The sequence below is a fragment of the Ambystoma mexicanum genome, chromosome 9 (genome assembly GCF_040938575.1).
Source record: "Ambystoma mexicanum isolate Mex_15411 chromosome 9, UKY_AmexF1_1, whole genome shotgun sequence".
Classification (NCBI taxonomy): domain Eukaryota; kingdom Metazoa; phylum Chordata; class Amphibia; order Caudata; family Ambystomatidae; genus Ambystoma; species Ambystoma mexicanum.
Genome location: NC_090931.1, coordinates 835233523 through 835257207, shown reverse-complemented (window position 1 = coordinate 835257207; position 23685 = coordinate 835233523). Strand labels below are relative to the sequence as shown.

The 23685-nt window shown below is 46.5% G+C and overlaps 1 protein-coding gene across 21 annotated transcripts in view; it reads right to left on the bottom strand.

The window, feature by feature from the left end:
- The window catches only part of UNC80 (unc-80 homolog, NALCN channel complex subunit), a 3486058-nt gene that overhangs the window by 1851661 nt on the left and 1610712 nt on the right, over window positions 1-23685 (bottom strand). For all 21 annotated transcript variants that reach the window (XM_069615884.1, XM_069615886.1, XM_069615890.1 and 18 more), the window contains one exon: window positions 21736-21869. In XM_069615884.1, the coding sequence (XP_069471985.1) occupies window positions 21736-21869 (134 nt within the window). The remainder of the gene's footprint in view (window positions 1-21735; window positions 21870-23685) is intronic.

Here is a 23685-nt window from a genome sequence, read left to right as displayed (position 1 = left end):
GTTGATCCACTTCTCCTAGTCTGTCTTTACCAGGAGCTAACACCATATTGAAATCTGGCCACAACAAAACTGCACCGTCTGAAAAAATCCTCAATAAGTGACTGACCTATTCTCAAAACTGGACCTGACCCACGTTAAGACTCTAGATGGAAGCAACCGTCATTCATTTTCCCTAAAATAACCCCTTTAAAAAGACATTTGTGCCATTAACCTCAATTTTAAGCGTGTTCATCTCAAGCACACACCGTAAGCCTATCATGAAATCCATTCTAACCCTCTAATGGCATTCAGAAGCAAAGTATACTTTCAGGACTTCTCTCCCTCTTATTTCGGGAACTTTCCCTTTCACATAGTGAGCTTCCTGAACACACAAAATGACTAGCCTCTTTTTTTAAAACTTTCATTAACAAGGATTCTTTGGTCGGAAAATAAAGTACCCTTGCAGAGAGTGATGCCTCCTTCAAATGTATCTCCTTCCGTGTATCTCCCTCCCTATTTATATTTTCTGTTCTCTCTATATTTAAACACCCATGACATCACACATATTTCCCCACCTCTTAATTAAGACGCGTCTTTCGGACAAAAATAGACATAGACACAAATGACACAGTAGGCATGACAAAGAAGTAACGCAAAAATAAACCATTCCATTTCCGTTCTTAGTCAGTTTCCTCCAGGTCTGTTCCATCTTTTTAACTCCCAGATCATGTGCAAATAACATAATAGTATAGAAGCAGTCTATCCCTGGTCCCCTCCTTCTTTGTCTCAGGGTATAAACACGTCCGGGTCGCTTTTCCAGAGCCTGTTCTGCCTCACAAAAACAAACCTCTTGAAACATCACCAGAAACATGAACTCCTGAAACCCCCTCATTTACCCGTACAGCCCCCTGCACCTCTCTAGAATTACCCAAATATCATTTTTTTCTCAGTTTCATTGTACACCTTTATTTTTCTTTTCAACATTCCCTCCTATTCATTTCACCAACTCCCCCTTCTCTTCCTATCTTTCCTTTCTGCTGTCCCTTTTTTCCTGCTTTCTTTCCTAATCCTCTTTTCCTCGCTATGCTTTTCCTTTTATCCCTTTACTTTTCTACCCTTTTCATTTTGTCCCCTCCTCCTGATCTTTATTTTTCTTTTTTCCTCTTTCCCTTGCCTTCTTTTCTTTTCCATTTTCCCATTTTTATTCCTCCCCATCTTCATGTTTCCCCTTCCTTTCTTCTTGTTCTTTTACCTTCTCTTTCTTCATTTCATTATCTCTAAATCCCTTTCCCTCCCCCTTTTTCTTTTTCTCCCCAGATGTGCTTTTCTCTTTTTCCTCTATTTATCCCCCTTCCGCTTTACATTCCTTGCCCATCCCTTTCACTCCCCCTCTACTGGTTCCGCACTTATTCCACCCCACAGTCCTCATGTAATATCTTTCTACCCTTCTTACAGTCACTTCCTTTGTGTCTTCTCATTGTATCCAGTCCTCTGGTTCATTTATTTGGTGAATGGGTGTTCAGTTTTTTTTATTGCAATGATCATGTCATCTTCAATCTTCCATTACCTTTTTTCTTCCTGCTTCTTCTGAATTCAAACATTCGCCTTTGACCTTCTTTGTTTCCCGAGTACTCTGTGACCACTCTGTATTAATTTACTTCATATTCAACAGTAAGGGAGAATGGGTAACCCCATCTACACTTGGCCTTCTTATCCCTAAGTCATTGAGAAAACTCTTTGCATAGTTTCCTTCTACCTACGGTGTAGGCTGAGATAGCTTGGAAGATTCCAATTCTTGAGTTATGATATTAAATCTGTTTACCAGCGCTACTCAAAATCCTCAGCTTTTCTGAAAAATAATGGATGCGCACCCCGATTGATCCCTGCAACCCTATTCCTCCTCTTTCTCCTCAGTGGACTCTATCAAGTGCAAATTTCCATTCTTCCTTCCACTTGAGAGTTTTACAATTTCTAGGATGTTCCTTCAACATCTTTTCCCGTTTCATTTTCTTTCTCTGACATCCCAAAGAAGTGCAGATTGCTATGATGTTCCCAATTTTCAATATCATCAATCTTCAAACTGTGCTCTTCTCACAATTTCAGCTCTGAGACTCTGGCATCAATTTGGACTACCAGTACATTGACTGATGTTTGGTTTGCTTCGAGTCCCTGTATTCTGTCTTCCACTGTATCCATTCTCTCCTTAATGCGATAAAGTCTAAGACCAATATCCACGCTCATGCCTCTGACTTTATTTTCATTCCATTAATTTTGTCGTTTGTATAGGGCCTTTAACGATAATTATGGTCCCAATGTGCTGTTGGTTGAACACCCTCGGAAGGACCGGAGTCCCAACTTTGAGAGAAATGGGAGGAGTTAATATGTGTGTGTGCATGTCAGCCATTAAAGTTATGTGAGGGTGGCCAAGACCCTGCTAGTCACCCATGTTTGAATGGCGTGTGGATGGGCGCAGCAAAGGTATACTAGAAACTAAGCCGGGGTAGGTTATGTTTAAGGAGATAGAGGTATGTGGAAGCTCCAGATCAAATGTATGTCGTTAAAGGTAGCTTCCTTCTTATGGAAGAAGTTTTGTACAATAGTGGTTGTGTTGTATGTGAGTACAGGGTGAGTGGAATGAGCCTGTGCATTGCACTAAGTTAGAAAGGGGAGGTGTGTGAGGATAGAAATGGGTTAGCTGTCCAAACAGCACATCCTGGGTTCCGTCTAGGTACAAAGTGCAGTGCTACATATCACAGAAGAAGTAAGTGTAAATGATTACCTAATACCCTCCGAGAAGATCTGAGAGTGATACAATGCCATCCCCAGTTCCTTCCAGTGAGAACAAGACCCCCTTTCGTGGGGCCTCATTCCGAGTATGGAGGTAGCCATGCCGCTTTTAGCGGCATGGCTACCCCCATACCGGGTACCGGGTCTGGGTTCCTTGAATGGGGAAATACCGGGCCATTCCGACCTTGGAGGGCCCGGTATTTCCCCAGTCAAGGAACCCGGACCCGGTACATCCCCATTCCCATTTGAGCCCCCACAGGGCTCAATGGGAATGGGGAGGATGCTAACAAGGGGCCTGTTAGCATCCTGGTCGGCTCGCGGGACCCGCTAAGGATGCCTCGTTTCACCAGGCGTCCTTAGCGGGTCCCGCAAGCAGACCTTGTAATAAAGCGGTAGGGGGTTAACGGTGCCGGCAGCTCTACCAGCGCCATTAACCCCATACTGCCTGGGTTGGAATGAGGCCAATGGTCTCTTACGGCGGTGTGGGCATCCCTTGTGCGCTTTATAGTAACCTGCAGTGCCTACTATAAAGGGGAAGTCAATGTGCGCAAGTGTCCTCCTCCTGGAAGATTGGAGGGTTTCTCTAAGGTTGCCCACGCTCCGAGCCCATAAAGAGCCCCGGTCCACTGACAGGATTCCTGTCATGTGCCAGTTGCTGGAATAACTTCTTTAGTCCTCTCTAAGTGTTGGTGGTGCCCAAAGATGAGATTTGAGGCGGTAGAGCCCTGAAGAAGAAGCACTGATGAGGCAGGTCGCTGAGAGAGGTGAAAGGGGGACTACTGGGAGGCGAGCAGACCCTGATCTGATTATTTGGGTTGGGTGGTAGCGCGTGAACTTTTTTTGGAGGAATTCAGGGCCGCTCTTCAGGATGGTGCGGTGGGTAATGCACATGGCTTTGAAAGAGGCACGACAGCTGACGGGTAACCATGGTAGTATACTGAGCGTGGGGGGTATGTGTTCTTTGGGGGAGAATGCAAGGAGGAAACTTGCTGCAGAGTTTTGGATGCGTTCGAGCTTTCTGAGTTGATATGCAGGTGTGCCTAGGTAGAGGCAGTTAGAATAGTCTAGGCCCGAGAAAATTATGGCCATGATTGCAGAGACTCGGTGGGGGTAGGAAAGATAAGGAAAGAGCTGCTTGTGGATGCAGATGTGGAATGCGCGTGATCTGGAGACTGCATTGATGTGGTGCAAGAGGGTCAGGTCTGAGCTGAAAGTGCATATTAGGTTTTTTACTAAGTGGGAAGCAGTAGGCGCAGATCCTAATGAAGGCAGCCAAGGGATAGGTGAGCTATTTTGGCGCAGATTAGGATTTCATTTTGTCCGGGGTTGAGGGTGGTTGTTCATCATCCAGAGGTCGATGTCTGAGAGGAAAGATGCCAGATCTGGATGGGGTGAGGAGTGGGAGATTGGAATCTTCAGGATGATCTGAGTGGCATCCGCATAGTTGTAACAGGTGAGATAGTGGGAGCGATGTACAGAGGGGAGGGTTGAAAGGTAGATGTTGTAGAGGAGAGGGGAGTGGGAGGCTCCTGGGGGGACTCAGTGGGAGACTAGTCGGGGGTGGAGGAGAAAGGATAGATAAAGACGATTTTAGAGTGGTTGGAGAGGAAAGAGAAGATCCATCTGAGGGCAGAGTCTGTGATGCCTAGGTCAAAGAGTCTGTTCGTGAGGAAGGAATGGTTGATCGTGTCGAAGGTTGCTGAGAGGTCGAAGTTGATTAGTACGAAGCAGCCCTCAGAGTCTGCTGTTCTTTTCAGGTTGTCCCAGATAGAGCCCAGAGAGGATTCAGTAACATGGAGGGGTCTGAAGCCAGATCGGAAAGGGTCAAGAAGGCTGTGGAATTCAGCAAAAAGACTGAGCTGAGAGTATGCCGTGAGATCTAGTAGTTTGGCTATGTATTGATTGTTAGAGATGGGGTGGTAAGTGAAGGAGAGGAGGGGGTCAAGTGAGGGCTTTTTTAGTAGTGGTTTGACGTAAGATGTTTTGTAAGCTGTAGGGAAGATCCCAGTGGTTAGTGAATGTTTGATTATAGATCTGGCGAGGGTGCCTGCACAGGTGGAGGAGAGAATGATTTTGAGGAGGGCCGGGGTGCAAGGGTCTCCCAGGAATCACTGAAGGGCAGCCATTGGAGAAAATCCTTGAGAATTCTTGAAGGGAGATTGCAGAGAAGGAACTGAAGAAGGTGCATGTTGGGGGCAGAGAAAGGGCAGTCGGTGAGGGGCGGAAGAGGGTGACAGTTTAGCGTGGATGGCAAGGGTCCTTTCAATGGTAGGTTGATGTAATGGTCACAGAGGGTGTTGCACACTGCTTGGGAGATGGGGGATGGAGAGGAAGCGCAGAGGGGAGTCTTGAACTCAGCGATGATCTTGTGGAGTTCTTTGAAGGGGCTGTTTGCATTGGCAGGCTTGTTTGACTTTCATAATTTAGAATCTATAGGATCTCATGTGTCTGGCAAGGGTGGCTTTATTTTGGGCGGAAGAGTTGGTCTGCCAATGGCATTCCAGGCAATGGTTGTGGGTTTTGAGGCAAGGACGTAACCACCTGGGGGGCAGACCTGTGAGGTGGGAAGGTGGTTTTGAGGGGGTTAAGGGGAATAAAGCATTGGAGAGCCATTGGTCGAAAGGGTCTGGCGAGGGGGTTCCTCTTTGGAGGGGGAGATTAGGAAGGGAGTAAAGTAGGGAGGAGGATAAATCCGGGCAGATGGGTTACCTTGTCCAAGAGTGGGATCCTGGGTGAGTCCGTGTGTGTGGGGGGAATTCAGAGATGGAATGGGGTCACAAGGTCAGAGCTGAGAAAACGATGGCAGAGGGATCAGTCCAGATTCAGGGGAGGGTGAGAGGGTATGAGATATGGGTAGACGAGCTGAACACTATATCTAAAGCATGACATGCAATGTGTGTGGGGCCTGATATGAGTGGGGTCAGGGAGCTGGAGTGGGTGTCAAACCAGATTTTTAGATCACCAAGAACGGTAAGCGTGGGAAGAGAGATCAAGATGATTGCTACCAAGTCACTCTGAGAGTCTGCATAGGTTCTGTTATAGCTCGGGTGTCTGGTAAAGTGGAGGAAACTGAGTGAGAAAGTGGGAGAAAGTTGGAATTAGACAAGCAGGGATACACAGTCATCACGGCAGGATTGTCTCCCGGCATGTGAGTGTGTGAGGTGAGGTTTGTGGAGGATGGCTATTCCACCTGCTCCACTGGCCCAGTTGTGGGTGATCAGGGAGTAGACTAGGGGGAAGGCCTTGTGTTCAGAAGGGAGGAAGTCATCAGTGAACCAAGTTTCAGTGATGAAAAGGATGTCTTGGTATTCATCTGAGATGAGGTAAAAAACCATGTCTTTGTTTCTGGCAAGTGATCTAGTGTTGATGAGGATGCATGAGAGGGGATGTGGGGTCCATTGTCCTGGGGGGAGGGGTGCAGGGCTTATGGAGGGAGATGCTTCGGGAAGGCAGGGCGTGGTGGAGTTAAAAGGGGAGAGGAAGGGAGGCTGGACATGGTTGGGCATGGGGGGAGAAGGGGGCAGTGGAGTTACAAGGGGAGAGGAAGCGATGTTTGACAGGGTTGGGCATGGGGAAGAGGAAGGGGTGTAGCAGATTGGTGAGAGATGGGGTTCTGTGAGCAGAGGGGGGAGGGGTCAGGCAGGTGGCGGCTGCGAGTAGGTCTTCTGTGCCTGAGCTGAGGGTGCCAAAGGAATGTGGGTGAGGGTGGGGGGTCTGCACAGTCCAGGGTTTTGACCAAGGCTGAGCGGGCTGTGCTTAAGGAAGTGAAAGTTGAGTGCCTGGAAGGAGGGGTTTGGGCTGGGAGAGGGGGTGGAGGGATATGGGTGAGTATGAGGAGGACAAGAGGGTTTTTCAGGGGATAGGAAGGGAGGATGAACAGGGTTGGGAGGAGGGGGGTCGGTTAGGGGTGTAGGAAAGAGGGAAGAAATGTGGTCACAGTGGTAAAGTCGGTGAAGATTGTGGAGGTGGGAGCCTGAGAATGGAGGGTCTTTTGTTCCTGGGCTGACACAGGGGTATGTGAGTGGGGGTGGGAGGGTCTGCTGAGTGGGGGATTTTGGCCAGGGCTGTGTGGGCTGCACTTAGGGAAGTGAAAGTTGGGTGTCAGATAGGAGGATTTTTGGCTGGGAGAAAGGGGAGGGAAGGTGGATGTGGCAGGGGCTGACAAAGGGGGGTGAAGGAGAGTGAGGGGCAAGTGGAGTTACCAGGTGGGCGGGAAACGGGTTGGACTGGGATGGTGAAGTACCAAAGGGAGGAGGGGTGGGAAGGGAGATCCAGCAGGTGAGTGGAGAGTGATGGGGTCTTTCAGTGGTACATAGGGAGGGGACCAATTGAGGTGCATTGGTGGGGGGCTCGAAGGAGAGCAGGTGGTGGAAGTGGAGGGTTGGGCTTCTGGTTCGTGATGCTCCAGAGTGCTCTGCTGGCCTTGAAATTGTTTGACATGGTGGAGAAGGTTAGGAGCTGAGGGGTGACTAGTGTCGGAAGGAGAGCAGGGTGGACAGATGTGGAACAACCTTATTTCAGCTTAGGTGGCCCATAAGTCGTCCTCCAAATGGCCAATGCTTGCCTGGTCTTGCTCCATTTTCTGTGCTCCTTATGTATGCTGCTCCCGAATTGAAACCTCTGAAGGGATGATCTCCAACTCATCAAGGTAAGCAGGGGAGAGTCCGGTTCTCTAACATAAGACTTTTTTTCTTTTTTGTGTGCAGGAGACCCTTCACTTTTGGCCTTATGCTATCTCGACTTGCCCTATTTACATTTGCTTAGGCCAAATTCAACTTTGTCCCCCGATGTATCAACCACGTAAAGTAGACCTGGTTTGAGGTTTGAAGCAAGTTTCTTTCACCACTTCAATATCTAGGTCCTTTTCTCGCTTCCCATTTTTTCTTCTCTCTTTCCTTTAATATGTCTTTTTTTCTCACTCTTTCCTTCTTTTATTTGTTCACCTTTTTTCTTCCTCCTTTTTCTCACTTTGCTTCTTCCCCTTTTCCTCTCTACCTTCCTTCTCATTTGCTTATTCTGCCATCCTATTGTTTAAGGGCACAGATTTGATTGATTTCGCTGGAGTGGGGCCTTGTACCCTTCCTTCCAGTTTTTCTGAGCAGCTCCTCCACTCATGTTCCCTAATGTGGCAGTCAGTCCTCCCCAGGAGTTTCTTTCCCCCCTCTGGGGCTCCTGGGGCTATCTAATGCCCCTAAACTGCAGCCTTTTGCTTGCCTCATGCAAGGGCTTTATTCTCCATGTGTGCACTTCTGTATGTGATTAATGTGTCGGGGTAGGGAAAAAGGGGTGCTTCAGTCTTGGTTGCCTGCTCCTCTTTCGCACCTGTCCTTTCCTCAGGATCGCAGGGCAGAAGTTAGGCCCCTTAGGAGCAGCAGTGGTTCCCAAGACAAAGAGGTTAAAACTCTCCTCTTCTCCCTGACACAGGTCCCCACAGACTTGCGTTGGGTTGCCTGGTGTGCTCTCTCTTTTTCCGCTCCTCCCCCCTATATCTGCTTTCTCTCCTGGAGGCATTCACTGCTCTTCTTTCACACGAAATGGCCACCCGGTAGTGCGTTCCACATGCCACATCTTCCACTGTTTTACAGTCCCCTGGTACTTGTTCTGCCTCAAAGCCTCCAGGGTCTTCTGTGATACTGTGAGTCCTTCCTCATACGGCCTGTGAGTTTTTGTTATTAGACAAACGCTGTACTCTCCCATCCCCCGCATGAAGCCCTCAGGAAGGTTTGTCGCAGCTCTCTCTTTTCCCTCTTTCAGGGAGGGCAGATGTTGAGATCTTGGGGAGCAGCGGGTGCAATCCTAGATCCCCTTTGTAGTTTCATCTATTTACAGAGATATTTTGGGAGTTTTACAGGCAGACATGGGCCTGGGGTACCAGATCTTCTCTGAAGAGCCGCCATCTTCTCCACTAAATTGCCATTTTGTCACCTCACTTAAGCGACAGTCGAGGTGTTATCACATTCCTTTTACACTTTAATTTTCGTTTTTGAGAATGCAAAATCATGTAGGTCAGAGTAAAAATAGGATACAATCTTAATTACTAACAGATCTATACACAAATCGATAAAATAAAGTACTTTTCAACTATCTACATTTATTGACAAAAATTCCCCTAAAAACATTCTACTTGCTTCTAACTTCAGATTCATCATTTACTTCAATAGTGACAAGCCTGAGCACTTCAAACATCCAAATTTCTACAAATTGCTTTCTGCTTACAATGTCATAATCCTATATTTATTCCCCTTGCAGGGACTTATCTCATCCAAATGGGAATACACATTCAAACTTGCATATTAGAAAATTATACTTAATAGAAAACATTTTGAACAAAATACCATGTTGCTGATTTTGGCAAGTCATGCTAACCAAAGTATTCCATCTGGCAGACTTACATCCTGTTGGACAAGATCTAAGCACATGTAGGAGAGTGCAAGTCAATTTCCTGATTACCCACCTTGAGATACCTTACTTTGAGATGACTGCACTGTTTACCCAATATCCAAAATGCACTACGACCTACTGTTTTATGGCATCCGCATTCTTACCTAGGTAACATCCAATGACGCTTTTGTCATCCAGGCTAAGTAGCTTTTGTGTGAGTGGTGAAGAGTAGTTTGGAAATAAAATAACAAGATTCTTTAATGTTAAAATGTGAACTAGTTGGATAACTCACATATTTCTACCATTTCTGGGGTGGCTGCCTGACAGGTAAAACAGTTTTTTAGCATCTCAATAAAATCCTGTTGACAGGTACCATCATCAAATAACCTTAGTTATGACTTTCATGCAGAACTGCTGAAAAACAGGTATTCGGTTAAGTAATCGACAAGCTGAATTTGACAAAGAAACAAAGAAAATAGGAATTCAGTCAGTTCTGCCTATGTAGAACGTATCCTTGTAGCAGTGAACTATCTTTAGACTTTCTTTAACTTGTATTTATTACAGTGACAGAAAGACCTATCATGCAAGAAAAGGGTGGCATCTGGGTGTAACATTTGTTTTTCCTTTTAGGATAGGTAATGGGGTTCCCATTTTTGAGGATGGCAAGCAGGATTGTGGAGTGTGGTGGAGGCCCAGAGTGGTGCCACCCCCAGAGAAGGTATACGGAGGATCCCCTATCTGTCCCATTCCTGATCTCATGACCAAGGCCACTAACAAATCCTGTAAAATGTGGAAAGAGACTGACTTTAAATCACTTTTCCACCTGACATTTTCCACTTGCCTTCCTGACCGTAATTCAGAAACATCCTGCAAGGTAACCACTTGGAAAGCAGTCTTAGGGGCTGGTTGATGCTCAGTGAATAGCTTTACTTTGATTTCAATTAGTTTTTGGCCTGTTTCATGTGGTTTTGTGGAGGGATCTGTGTGTTTTTTGCAATGATTTTCTGCCTAGTTTGTGGTTTTCTGTGGGGTTTATATTGCGTTTTTTTGTGGACTACCACCCTGCTCTCTGAGCTGGTCTGCATTTAGGGTGTGCAGTCTCTGTATTGTAATTCTTTGTTGGTTTCTGGCTTTCTTTCTGTCCCCACCCTCCCCCTTGCAATTGACTGAATCAGTCAGTTGTCTCTTTGCCCGTTTGAATCTCATTGGAAACCTGTGACTGGAAAAGCTGTATTTGAAAGGCTCTTCCAGGGCAGCAAAGGGCAGCTCCTGCAGAAGCAGCTCTAGATTGTGTCTGCCGGTGTCAGCCGGGGAAGCAAGAAGCCTGCAGCCGTCAACCTGCTGCTACCAACCAGGAAGGTGCAGTGAGGTCAGGGGGGAAGCAATCACTGCACTCCACTAAACAGACCCACCCTCAAATTATTCCTATTTCGCTACCACACCACCCTTTAGTACCTCAGTTAGTTGTATTGTTTAGCCACCCCTCACATTTCCTCTGGAATGTCGCATTTGCACTGCTGCGGTTCTTATAACTAGGCCTTCTTCCGTCTTTTTAGGAAAGTCGAATCTGGGTGGTTTTGCATTGTGGTTACTGTTGTACTGTGAACTGTGTCCCATTAGGCTCTCTCCCACTCCCTAGGTTCCCACTGCTGCTGGGGGTACCGTTGTACTGGTGTGTGTCTCCTGTCTGCTCCTCCTGTGTGTTCTCTACTGTGTGACCGCCAGCCCTCCTCTGCACTTCCTGTGTTGTGCGGTGCTGGGCTGTGTCTCTCCTTCTCTCTTTCGTTCCCTCCTGCTCCACCTTCCTCCTCGCACCGTCTATGGTGCTTTCCCTCTCGCGCATCTTCTCTAACTGCTACTCTATCACCTCCTATCCCTCTCACTAAATCTGGATGGAAGAAGTTCAAGAGGGACATCTGGTCTCCAATCCAGGTCTCACCATCAATGATACTTACATCAGTGCTTCCTCTAGACAGATTCTCATCGACATCCTCTTTGTCGTTTCCTCGCCCAGACCTATGGACACTTCATTTGGTCTCGGTTCACTCTCATATCTCTTCTTCTCCCATTAATGGTGGCACTCAGTGGGAGGTCTTCTTGGCCTCCTTTCTCTCCTCCAAGAGCATCATTAATGTCTATCTGAATGGAACATTCCTCGTCAAGTACCCTCAGCCCAATCTCCTCCTTTTTGATAGGCGTCTACCATGTTTTATGAACTTCCTTCCCTCTCCTGCTACTCCTACTAGCACCTTGCTGGTTCCTCTGCCGCCTCCTGACTCTGATGCCTCTCTAGTCCCTCCCTCCTCCTCTATGGCTACTATCCCACCTCCTGCTACCACCTCTGCCCACTCTTAAGCCCCTCTACAACTTCCACTGGGTGTACCTCAAGCCAGTGCCCTACCCCGGAAGACTTTCAAATGTGGCAACCTGCTCCACGCCGCTGCTTTCAGCTCTCGCTCGGCTGTCAAACACTCCTCTGACATCTGCCACCTCCTCAAATAACTTGACCTGGATGCCCTCGCTCTCACGGAGCCATGGCTCATGGCCTGCTCTGTCACGAGTTTTTACACTCTCCTCCCTGATGGCTACAAGATCCTCTCCGAGGCCAGAACCAACCGACCTGGAGGTGGAGTAGCTCTGATCTTTCCAGAGTGGGTCCCTGCTTCTGTCATTCCTCTGCAGGCTCACTCCTCCTTAGAATGCTTGCTCTGCATGCTCTCTATCTCTCATGTCCTCTATCTGACTGTGGCCACCATCCACAGGCCCCTTGGCCAGGTTGCCCTTTTCCTCTAAGAGTGGGCTGACCTCTTCTCCTCTCTCTTTGCCTCTACCTCTCAACTTCTCCTCTGAGACTTCAACATCCACCTGGATGCTTCTAATCCTTCCTCTGGGCTCTTCCGCAACCTCTGCGATACTCTCTCTCTTTCCATTCTACACTCTGGTCCGACACACTCTGCCAGACACACCGTGTATGTTCTCATCTACTCAGACATCCCCCTCTCTAACTCTCTCACCACTCCTCTCTCTTGGACTGACCACTTTCTGCTTTGCTCTAACCTGAAACTCTCTGTCCCTCAGGCAAAGCCCGCACCAGCACTGCCACCTACCTTGTCAGTCATTTGGCCCATGAAGCGTATGTCAGAGGATGTGTTTGCCTCTACTTTCTCTGCTCCTCCTTCTCCTGCGGCTGACTCACACTCTGACACAGCCCTCTCTAACCTGTTTCCTTCTATCTCCAAAGCACTGGACATCCTTGCTCCTGTCATGAGATCCGTCTGAAGCCTACCTGCAAGTGCAACTCTTGGTATGACTCTGACCTCGCTACCCTGAAACGCAAGTGCAGGATGGCTGGGAGGAAGTGGAGGGCTTCGGGTGCATCCTCTGACAAATTGGCCTGCCGCCTGCTACAAGGGCAATAAAGACCCTCTGTCCTGTCCAAGAAAAGAGTCCACATCCAAGCTCATGTCTCTGTGGCCTCTAACAACACAAACAAACTCTTTAAAATCTGCAAAGAGCTGGCCAATCCTTCTGCAGTCTGCATCTCTCCTGTTCCCTCCCAGGCTCTCATTACGGCTCTGGCTAATAACCTCACCTCTAAAACCCAGGACATCCTGTCCTTGCTCTCCTCTTCCTCTCCCTCTATCTCTCCTGGTCCCCCTCTGGTTGCTTCCCCCTCTCCTTTCTCCTCTTTCTCTCTGACAACACCCGACAATGTTTCTAGATAAGATCTATGAAAGTGTCTTCCAAACAGGTGTTGCCTTGCTCCCCCAAAACCATCAAGGACGAAATTGACACCCTCGCTCTGGCCCTGGCTGATTTCTGCAATCCCTCTTTCGGCACTGGATCCTTCCTCTCTCTCCTCAAGCACTCCCTTGTGCATCCCTTCCTTAAAAAGCTTTCTGCCGACCCTACCACCTGCCTGGCAAACTATCGCCCAATCTCTATCTCTCCTTTCCTGGACAAACTCCTAGAAAAACTGGACATCTCCCAGCTTACTCTCAAAACTGAATCTGTTGCAGAGCAGCCAGTGGCACAGAAACTGCTCTCCTGAATACCCGTGAAGATCTGCTCTCTAATAATCTTGGTTCCAGCCTTCCTTCTGTCCTCATCCTCCTTGACCTTTCCTCTGCTTTTGACACAGTCAATAACGCCATCCTGATAAATCGATTCCATGAGAACCTGGGCATCATGGATCAGATCCTGGAGTGGTTCATCTCCTTCCTCCTGGACTGACCGTCCCAGGTCCAACTTGGTTCCTTTCTCTCAACCACCTCTCTTTCCACATGTGGTGTTCCCCAGGGCTCTATCCTCTCACCCTGGCTCTTCAATGTCTACCTGGCCCCATTGGGCCACCTGATCTCTACCTTCTCTAATTTTCAGTGTTATGTGGATGACACTCAGCTCTCTTTCAGGCTCCACTCAGCCTCCTCTCCTCTCTCGCTCCTTCCTGACTGTCTATCCGCGATTCAGGATTGGTGCGCCTCCAACGGTCTCTGCCTTAATGTCTTAATGCTAGTAAGACGGAGATACTTCTCTTTGGGACCCCTACTCCTGCTTTCCCTCTCTCACTCTGGCCGCCCTCTTGGGCCCTCTTCCTTTGCCTTCCTGTGAGGCAAAGAACCTTGGTACCATCTTTGATTCCACTCTCTCCTTCTCTCCTCACATCACAGAACTTGTCAAGAAGGCCCACTACCAGCTACGCCTCCTCAGAGGTATTCTTCCTTTTCTTACTTTCCCCCGCAAGCTCACTGTCTCCAGAGCCCTGGTTTTCTCTAGGATGGACTACTGCAACAGCCTCTTTCTCAATCTGCCTTCCTCTACTCTCCACCCTCTGCAACTAATCCAGAAAAGGACTGCAAGACCTATCCTTGGCCTCAAGCCCAGGGACTGTATCTCTCCAGCCCTGAAATCTCTCCACTGGCTCCCGGTGGCGGCAAGCATCAAGTTCAAGACCTTCTGCATCGCCCACAAGGCTTTCTGGGGCCGGGGCCCGTACTACATCCAACTCTCTCTTCCAAAATACCTTCCTTCTCGAGCCCTTCGCTCAGCTACCTCCAACTGTCTGAGGGACAGACACTTCTCCAGGCAGAGTGTGGGGGTAGATATTTCTCCTCTGCAGGTGCCTCCCTCTGGAATCAAAAGGAAGGTCTTGAGAAGCTTCTGGAACTTCAGGTGGTCCGGCTCAAGTTTGAGAGGGGCAGGGATGCCCCTCTCAAACTTGAGCCGGACCACCTGAAGTTCCAGAAGCTTCTCAAGACCTCCCTTTTCTCCTCTGCTTTCTCTCCCCTGTCAACCTACCTACCTGCTGCACCGACTGGTTGCTTGGCTATCCCCAGAGTCTCACGGGGTACCAGGCTCCTCCATGATCAGTCTCCCCTGCACTGCCTGCCGGCCTACCACGCACTTAGGGGCTGTAACTGTAACCTCTACAGCCGCTTGCCTCCTTGCACTTACCCCGAGCTGCACTGCACTGGCTGCACTTACTGAGAGCATTGCTACCCTTATTGCATTTCCCCTTACCTCTCCCTGGCAATTCCCCCTCTCCCTTCCCCCTGCACTTTTTCCCTGTCATACTTGCACAATCTGAATGACACAAGGCCTAGTAAGATTGTTTGTCTTGTCCTCCCTCTGTCTTCCCCTTTGTCTTGTCACGCCTAGAAACACTTGTGTAGTCTCGTTATAAATGACATATCATATCATACCTCAAACTGGATTGTAAAGTGAAGCAGTGTCTTGCAGCCCTGCTTTTTTTCCCCCGTTTTCGTGTGCGGATCAGGTTTTTGGGCTCTGCCCCCAACATATATTAAAAGTGTGGGCTCCGCGAAGTGGACTGTAAAGTGAAGCAGTCTGCAGTCTGCGGTACGACGGAAGACATGGCGTGTAAAGGCTGCACATGAAAAAGCACTGCTGACGGAGCGCACCGTGAGAAACTGATTGTCCAAGGAGTTCTGCAAGGGGTTCTCTTTGTGCCTGTGACAACTGTTTTGATCAAATACCTCTTGATGCTGATGGATAAAGGGCGTATTGTCAGCATTTTTCAGTAACCGTGAAGCTACACAGAGGGGCTGAAACAGAGAGTAATTTCCTGCAGCGTTTGACAGCAGTGTGTTCAGAGCATGTTTTTAGTGGACTTTAATCAACCACTTCGGAGTGGGTGTGTTAATGGATTCCTGCTTGCCATGCAGCTGCTAATTTGCAGGCGCAACGCGATTAGGAGTGCCACTGAGTATCCTGTGTTGCTGTGACATCACGCTACATTACTTTACTTTTCCGGGACATTGGATGTGAACCGCTTTTGGTGGTGCTCGCCATCTCCAAATTGTTTGCTTTTGGCTGGCCAACTAGCTCGACTTCTTTGGGCTGTGGAGACAATGAGGACATAAGCCGTACACGAGCGTGTCAGTGCGCGAGTTGTGCAACAGAAGGGCCACTGAGTGCCCTGTGTCTTGTTCTTGTTTTCATTTTGAGCATTCCTTTTCAGGACCTCATGCACCTCTGAAGGTAAGAATTATAACCTCTGCATGTGCCTCTGAAATAAAATAAAAAATGAAGTCCCAAACATGTCGTAGGGCAATGCTGCGAAGCGCTGCTGTATGTGGCAAACGAGGAGTCAGAACTAATATCAGTACAGCAACTGTGAAACGTCTGCACCTCCAGTCGCCCATTGCAAATAAAACCAACCTTGCACAACATGAAATCTCTGCTTTCTTCCCTGTAGAAAGCAGCAAAATTGTGATTTCCTCCTCACCAACAACTTTTGAAGAGTCAGCTGAACAGTTCTAATCTCACACCATTGATAACAATAATTTGTTACTCAAGATGTGCGTAGGTCTTAGGCGTGCATCTGTGGGCGAGACCAGGGAGCCTTGTCTTTAGACCTGGACGACAATGTAATTGATATAGACTTATCAAATTCACCCAATCTGGCATTTTTGGCCTGATTTTCTACAGATTCGGATACTTATGCATCAAGTGGTGACGAGGGCAATAAAAGCAATGCGGTGGATGCTCCACTGTTGGCGGACAGCGAAGTGGCTATTCTTAGAGGCCTCAACACCATCATGGCCAAAGTGGTGGCTTTGTCAACATTGGTTGACACTTTGTTTAATGGTCAGTCGGAGATCAACAACTCATTGACACAGATCTTGGATAAGCCTGACAAAGTTAATCTCCCAGTTAAAATCAAGAAAAAAACTATGAAAAACAAATCAATTAAAATCGCCAGGGCTTCATCCATATTGGTGCATGATGCTGCTGTATCACCTAATCTGACACCCTGTCTCTTTATACAGTCGAGGAAGGCTGGAGCTAAGGAAAGAGACTGGGACTATGAAGAAATCTTTGTCCCTCCCCAGCCGAAGAAAGAGAACTGCCCCCAACTCTCTTCCCCCAAAGCGCAGGATAGCACTGGCCTGGAAATCAGCAGAGGGCCCCCGCATAGAGCCATGGTGGGAGGATCTTCGGAAGTGCCCTGAGGCTGAAACAGTGGTGTGGCACAGAGCGGTGTACAGGGGTCAGAAGAAAGTTAGCGTGGATGTCACGGCATGGAATGCATTTGTTCAGCAGATGTTTGCACCCTCAGATGACATGCCGCTGTGAGGCGAAAGCAACAAATAGGGTATGGATGGCTTGAGAGTCTGCATGATCATTGGAGGGGCTGGGGGTAACTAGCAGGGAACGGGAAAAGGGGTTTGGGGAGGGTTTAGGCATGCATATGATTTGTTGTTTGTATGTTTAGTAGTATGAACTGTTATGTTTAGTCTGGCTAGCACACGTGGGGATGACTCTAGCAGAGGGTCTGGTGGAAAGGTTGAACACTGGGTACAGACAGCTGAAGGACGGGTATTACCCAAATTGATGGTTTACAAACAATCCTATGGTAAATCTGGCCGAATTCAGTCAGTACCATTCGATCGTTTGTAAACGATTAGTTTGGGTAATCACTACCAAACATGGGGATCAGGGGTTGCGGGGGTGTCCCCCACTCCCCACGTTTGGCAGTGATGGCTTTTGGGGGTAGCGGGGCAGTATCCTGCTTCCAGAGGTTTGGAGGCGGGGGACGGGAAGAAAAAAGAAAAAACGCAGGGTAAGAGGAGCGGACAGCGAAAAGGTAAGTAGGTTTTGTATGGAGGTGGGTGGGGGTTGTTAGTTTGGGTGGATTCGTCCGCTGTAAAATTGGCTTTGCGGCCGAATTGACCAGGGTCAATTCAGCCGCAAACAATTGTGGCACGGTCAAACCATATACATCCGAAGGACGCACTGTGAGCAGAGACATTGATGACCAAGCAGGCACTCTTAGGCCCACAGAAATACAGTGCATATGACTTGTACATTCGAACCTGCAGTGATAACCCCCAAGGGGCGTTTGTGTGGCGGTGTGGTAAGCCGGGTTAGGAAGTCTCTACCATTTGTGATGAAAGTTGAGAGAAAAGTGATGTGCTAATGGTGAATGTTTACTTTCCCCCTAGAAATTGTCTGCAGGGCCGCGACCCATGGAAGGAAGGTTTAGAGGTGATTTTCGAGCAAAGCATGTACTTTAATATTGAGTAACAGGGGATTTTAATGCCAGATTGGGTCCAAAGGTCAGTAAGGGGGAAGATACACTTTTGCTGGATGAACAATGTGGTATACTAGCAAGGAATTATCGAAATAATAAGTATGATGTTAAGGGCAGGAAGCTGGATCAGCTGATGAATAAGTTCCACTTGGTGGATTTAAATGGGAGATGTACCAGGGATTGCCCACCAAGAAACACATTTCAAAGTGGTAAGAGTACCTCAATAATTGATTACTGCCTGGTGGACAGCTCCATGTTCTTATGGGTCTCCAGTTATTTGGTAGGCAAGCCTATGGACAGTGAGAATTTCCAACTCCTTTTAGAGTTTATATACCCTAGTCAGCTTTTAAAACAGAGTGCCAACTGCCCAGTGTCTGCACAGATAACCCCTGGTTGGGTGAGTCAGGGACAGTTGGCCAATATTATTTCCTCAATAAAAATTGGGGAAATTATTGATGATTTCAACTCTCCGTTAGATGGCGATATTGATGTGATAAAATGTTATGAAGTGTTTTTTAAGGGAATACATCAGGAATATAAGAATGTATTGCACAACCTCTGGTTAGGGTTGCTTTGATTCACTGCGCATGACATCTAAAAGACTAGGGCAATTTTCTTTTAGTCCATCTACATTATACTTGTGTCCGGGAGGATGAATGTTGAATACGATGATTTTTACTATTGCTGTTGAAGGGTGATTTCAGATATATTTTTTTCTTTTTAATCTGTTTTGTATATGAGTAATCTTTGTAATGTATTTTTTACTGTTAAATCCGATTTAATTAATTGAACTTGAACTAAATGTATATGCACTTTATAGCAAAGCAAGTGTGAAAAAATGGGGTTCATGCACTGGCACCAGGAATGTAGAAAAAAGTGCTGAATGGCATTTGGGCCATTGGGGAAAATACATTGGCTCCCAGTGCTCATTACCTAGATCCTATCCAGTGCACTGTGAGGAATCCTATGTAGTTCTCACGAAAACCCTATCTAAAGAATCCTCTCAGGGGGCCAGGGAAAGGCAGATGCTTCCTTATCCTGACCCTGGGGTGGTATTAGCCGCAAGTATCACCTGGGAGGAGAAGGGCAGTACATATAGTGGCATGCTGTCAAAGAGAATGGGTACTCCATAAAGTTAATTGTAACAGTGTGAGTGAAGGCAGTTATAGCTGGTCATGTATTAAGAGTGAGAAAAGCTCTTGCAAAATGTATAATAGTCACAGAAATAGGAAACACTATGAGTCCCAGGAAAAGCATGCAGAGATGTCTTTAATAATTACCAATCTGAAACTGGAAAAAACTCAATCCTCTGTAAAACCAAATACATATTTTTATCCTAATTATAATCGTTTAAGGAATATGCTTAAGGAGAGTAAGGAACTTGGTGGGGGAAATATTAGTAAGAAAATGTACTTTTGTGTTAGGGACTTTGAGTCCCAGAATTCCCAGTGTACTGAGATGAAGATGAGGGTTGCAGGGGCACAAAGTTGCAGAGTCAGCCCATTAAGGGTGATGACCCACACCTGCAGGTGGCTGAGAGGCATAAAAGGCCCTCTCACATGCAGGGCATACGACTAAGGTGGAAGAAGGTGAGGCAGCTGAAGCAGCAGCAGCAGGAGAGCAGTAGTAATTCTCCAACAAAGCAGCAGAGGAAGAAATCGTGGGAGAGCCAAGACGAGTGGTGAGAGAAGTTGAAGCCGGTCCTGAGACGGTCGTATGGGCTCGAGATTTCAGCTGCATAGGATGCGCAGCGGAAAGCGCCCCTTTTTGGAACTTTCTCCATTGTGAAGCGTTCAGCGGTGGCAGGCGAGCACCGGGTAGCTGTGGAGACTTCAGCTGTAGAGGTTGCGCAGCAGAAAGTGCACCCGTTTGTTACTTTCCTCATTGTGTAGTGTTTGTGGTGGCAGGCAAGCACCGGATCAATGGGGTGCCGCAAGTGCTCTGAGAAGCGGAAAGCCATGCAGGAGAGGATGCCGGGTCGTGCAGGAGAACTGAAGCAGACAAGCTGGAAACAGCAAGGTACATGGACCCGCACGCCATATCCGGTGAGTTCACTGTTATATTGTGACCCTGCAGCGCTCTGTGACTACCCATTGCCTGAATCCAGACTCCCTTTTCAATACCGAAATTATGTAAAATAAATTAATGATTGCCAAACAGTTGGCATAAAGGGGCTTTAAAGATCCACCTGAAGGAGGTGATTGTTATATAGTGGGTAATAACAGCCAACCACACAAAGGGGCAATATTTCAAGACGGGAAACCAAACCACCATCGCCAAAGCCAAAAGGGATGCACAATAAGGCAACTGACAAACAACTAGGTTTGCCTCAGCCAAAAAAACGTAACTGAACGTAACAGAGTGTGTGGATAATATTGCCCAGGTGTAGATAATGTCCTAAACCACATTATCAAAGCCAAAGAAGTGTGAAGGAGAGAAAGATTTATTATCAGCAGTTGGTTAACAAAGGTGGAACAAGGTTGAAAGGAGGGCTGTGCTTCTGAGAAAAGAGGTTCAGCAGGAAGGAAGCACTGCCTGTCTTGCATGTGGCAAACACTTAGGTATAGTAAATAGCACCAGTGTGCCCCCTGAAGAAATTCTCAAACTTAATTGTGTGAAGCAGAAGACATTGTAAAAACCTTTGAAGTTGACCCTTAAAACAGAAGCACTTAGAAGTAGTAGTTTGGCAGCAACAGAGTATACCAGGTCATAGGATTTTGTACAGGAGAGATTACTCGAGCAGAGAAGTGTGGTAGTTTGTTTTGGCTGGCAGGTGAGTATACCAGGCAAAGAGCTTTTGTAACCATTGGTCTGTTCTGGCAGGAGTACACCGGAGCAGAGAGTTGTAGTAGTGGTAAACCTGGAATGAGAGTAAACCAGATGGCAAATCATGAAGTACTGTGGTGGGGTAAAGCTTATGACGCAGTAATTGGCACAATAATTGGTGAATCACTGAGGTGTTTTGGTGAAGTAGTACTGAAGCTAAAGTGGTGCCAAAATATCTGCACAAAGATATTTGTTTTGAAGGTAATGAAGTTCAGAAATATTCTTTGTTGATGACAAGAAACTGCTCAAGATCTTTGTTGAAGTATGCATTGTTTATGACAAGAAGCTGTCTCAAGATCTTGGCTATAAGTGTAAAGAGGAAAGCTTTGTTGACAATTGAGAATTACCTTTGGAATTCAAATTTGAACTTTGTGTTGTCAAGTTGGATTAGAAAGAGAACTGAAGTGCACCTTTTTGTTATAATACAGGATGTCATTATCCTTTGTGAACAGTTAAAGAAAAGACTGCATGAATCTGGGAAGGGGAGTTCGCCCAGGTTATAGAAGTCGCTATTGTGGTGTGAATTATACTGTTATATTTGTTGTTGTTAAACTGCCATACATTTCCTTATTGATTTGGTATGTATACAAATGTGAGGGACAGAGACCTTTTGTTTTCTTTTAGTTTATTTTAGGTAGGGAAATCCTCGTCAGGTTAGAGATAGTGAGGCGTTTATCCAACCTTTGAGTTTATACAATTGCATCTATTGAAAAACTTTCAGAAAATTGTCCGTTTCACATTTCGGACCCCTCACCTAATGTAGAAAGAATACACACACATTTCAATCCTGCAAACCAAAACAACTGTACAAGTGGAACTAGCAAGGGTTCTTGAAGATTTTGTAATATCAGCTGTGACAAAACCTGAAAAAGAAAGAAAGAAAGAAAGAAAGAAAGAAAGAAAGAAAGAAAGAAAGAAAGAAAGAAAGAAAGAAAGAAAGAAAGAAAGAAAGAAAGAAGGAAAGAAAGAAAGAAAGGAAAGAAAGAAAATCGAGGAACTGTAACACGGGCCATTACTAATGGGTTGTGATTTTGTGTTACACAAAACAACTCTAAAACCCTTGCACAGTATTGGTGATGTTAACAGCTATCCATAAAGAGCATAGACTGATGACGTTTGATTGAAACCATGACATGGCAAGGTGATCGCGCACCTAGTTTAGAGAAGACAAAAAACTGGACAAGAGGTAAATAGCTGAAACTTACCACCAGAGGCTCAGTGCGTGGTCTGGGCATACAGGGAAAAGTCTCTCGTAAGAAGGTGGTGATCTCTAGAAGGAGCTGGCACGCTGCCATCTTCAGGGCAAAAGGACATCCACATTTCGTGGGGTTCACAGTGCCTGGCAAATCACATTTTCCATGAGGAAGAACACATGCTCAGAGTCAAGATATAGTGAACGCCATCATGTATGAGCACAACATCAGAACCAAATTACTTCATTTATAAAGAAAAGGCACACAACAGTCATTACTGCACTGCATATTGCATCAGGGTCCATATTAGGGTTGAAGTCCATGTTTATGAACAGTTTGCAGCAGTAGAACATTCACAACATAGAAAAACAGCAAGCTTCCATCAGATTTGTTTCTGAACAAAGTAGTCCTTTAATCAATAGACACTTCACACAGTACGGTGTATTTAGAAATCTTGGGGCAAATATCTCTAAAGTAGTATGCAAAGTGTGTGTTTTTGAAGAGATTTAGCATCATTTGTATGCATGCAGTATAACCCATCATGTGATGCATGCTAAAGGGCCAACATAAGAATTGCGTTGTTTGAAAGGCATACACAGTTCAACTGTAGCTATCAAACAGCGCTTTGGTGTAAAGCGCTATATAAACCTAATAAAATACAAATAAAATACAGACCCAGGATTTAAATACCATCCGCTAAAAATGTTGCATGCAGTTTTCCTGTTCACCCATCTGTAAAAGGGGGACGGAGGGGATAGAGTTTAGATGGTGGGAGAGGTATAGATAAACAGATGGAGGGGCGGCTGCAAAACAATTATTGGTAATGCTGGTGGTGGCCTTTGTTATGTTTTAAAGCTGCGGCCCATATAGAGCAGGAGCTGGAAAGAAACACACAGGTGTCTGCTTGGTGTCTTGCTCTGCTGCAAATTGCATGTTCAAGCGGGCATCCTTTATAAAAAATTAGCATTGACGTGATTACTCACCTGATCGTGTTGGAGTGCGGGTGAGCAAAGGCCTGACTCGTACATGAGTCGGGATTTTGAAAACCATAGAACATTCCATCCACCCAAAAGCTCAAATGAAATATGCTGATCCGGCACTGGAAGGTTGCTCTATGAGAGAGAATAGCCCCATCACTTAAGGTCATAGTCCTTCAGATGTGCCAGGGGAGAGGAGGTGGCGATTGTGCATGAAGTTGCCTCTTGGCTTAGCCCCTTCGACAAGTGAAACACATTCGCGGCTAGGCAACCCGTTGATGAGATCCCTGGCAGAGGGAAGAAACGACAATGCGGTGAAGAAAGACCCAAATTGATGCTGCTGCTGCCCTGGGACCCAGAGGCAAGCACGCTCCTTGAGTGATTAAACCATCGGGGCTTCACAGGCCATTCATCCCTGATTCTTGGGTTGGATTAATTTTATCCCGCGCTACTTCAACATAGGCTACCAGTTTGCCACACGCACTATTGTTACCAGGAATGACCCCTCAAATCCTTAAGACAGCTGTGGTATGAGACACAGCTAGATTATCCAGCTGAAACTCTAGTAGACACCTTTTTACAAGTTCCATCGGACAACAAATGCTGGATAGCCCTACAGGAATTTTAAGGCGATTCATTGTATCAGAATAGACATTTGATATATGCCAGCCCTTGACTATAACGGTGCATTTATGGTTAATATAGCACATTGCACGTTAGGTTAACTTTTGGGACTTATTTTTTTCAAAAATAGTTTTCTACCATTTTTGCACTGTATGAATGAATAATGTATGGACATGAGTGTAGTTTGGATTGAATTATTGGAAGATTGGTTACAGATGGGTGTGTGTGTTAATTTTTCAACCATTGTGGAAGCACTGATTTTAAATGCCTTTTCAATGAATGATTTTTTATTCATTGTGTTTTTTCTATGTACAAATAAAATAAAGAATGTTGTGATAACAATTGAGATCTGTTCTGTTGT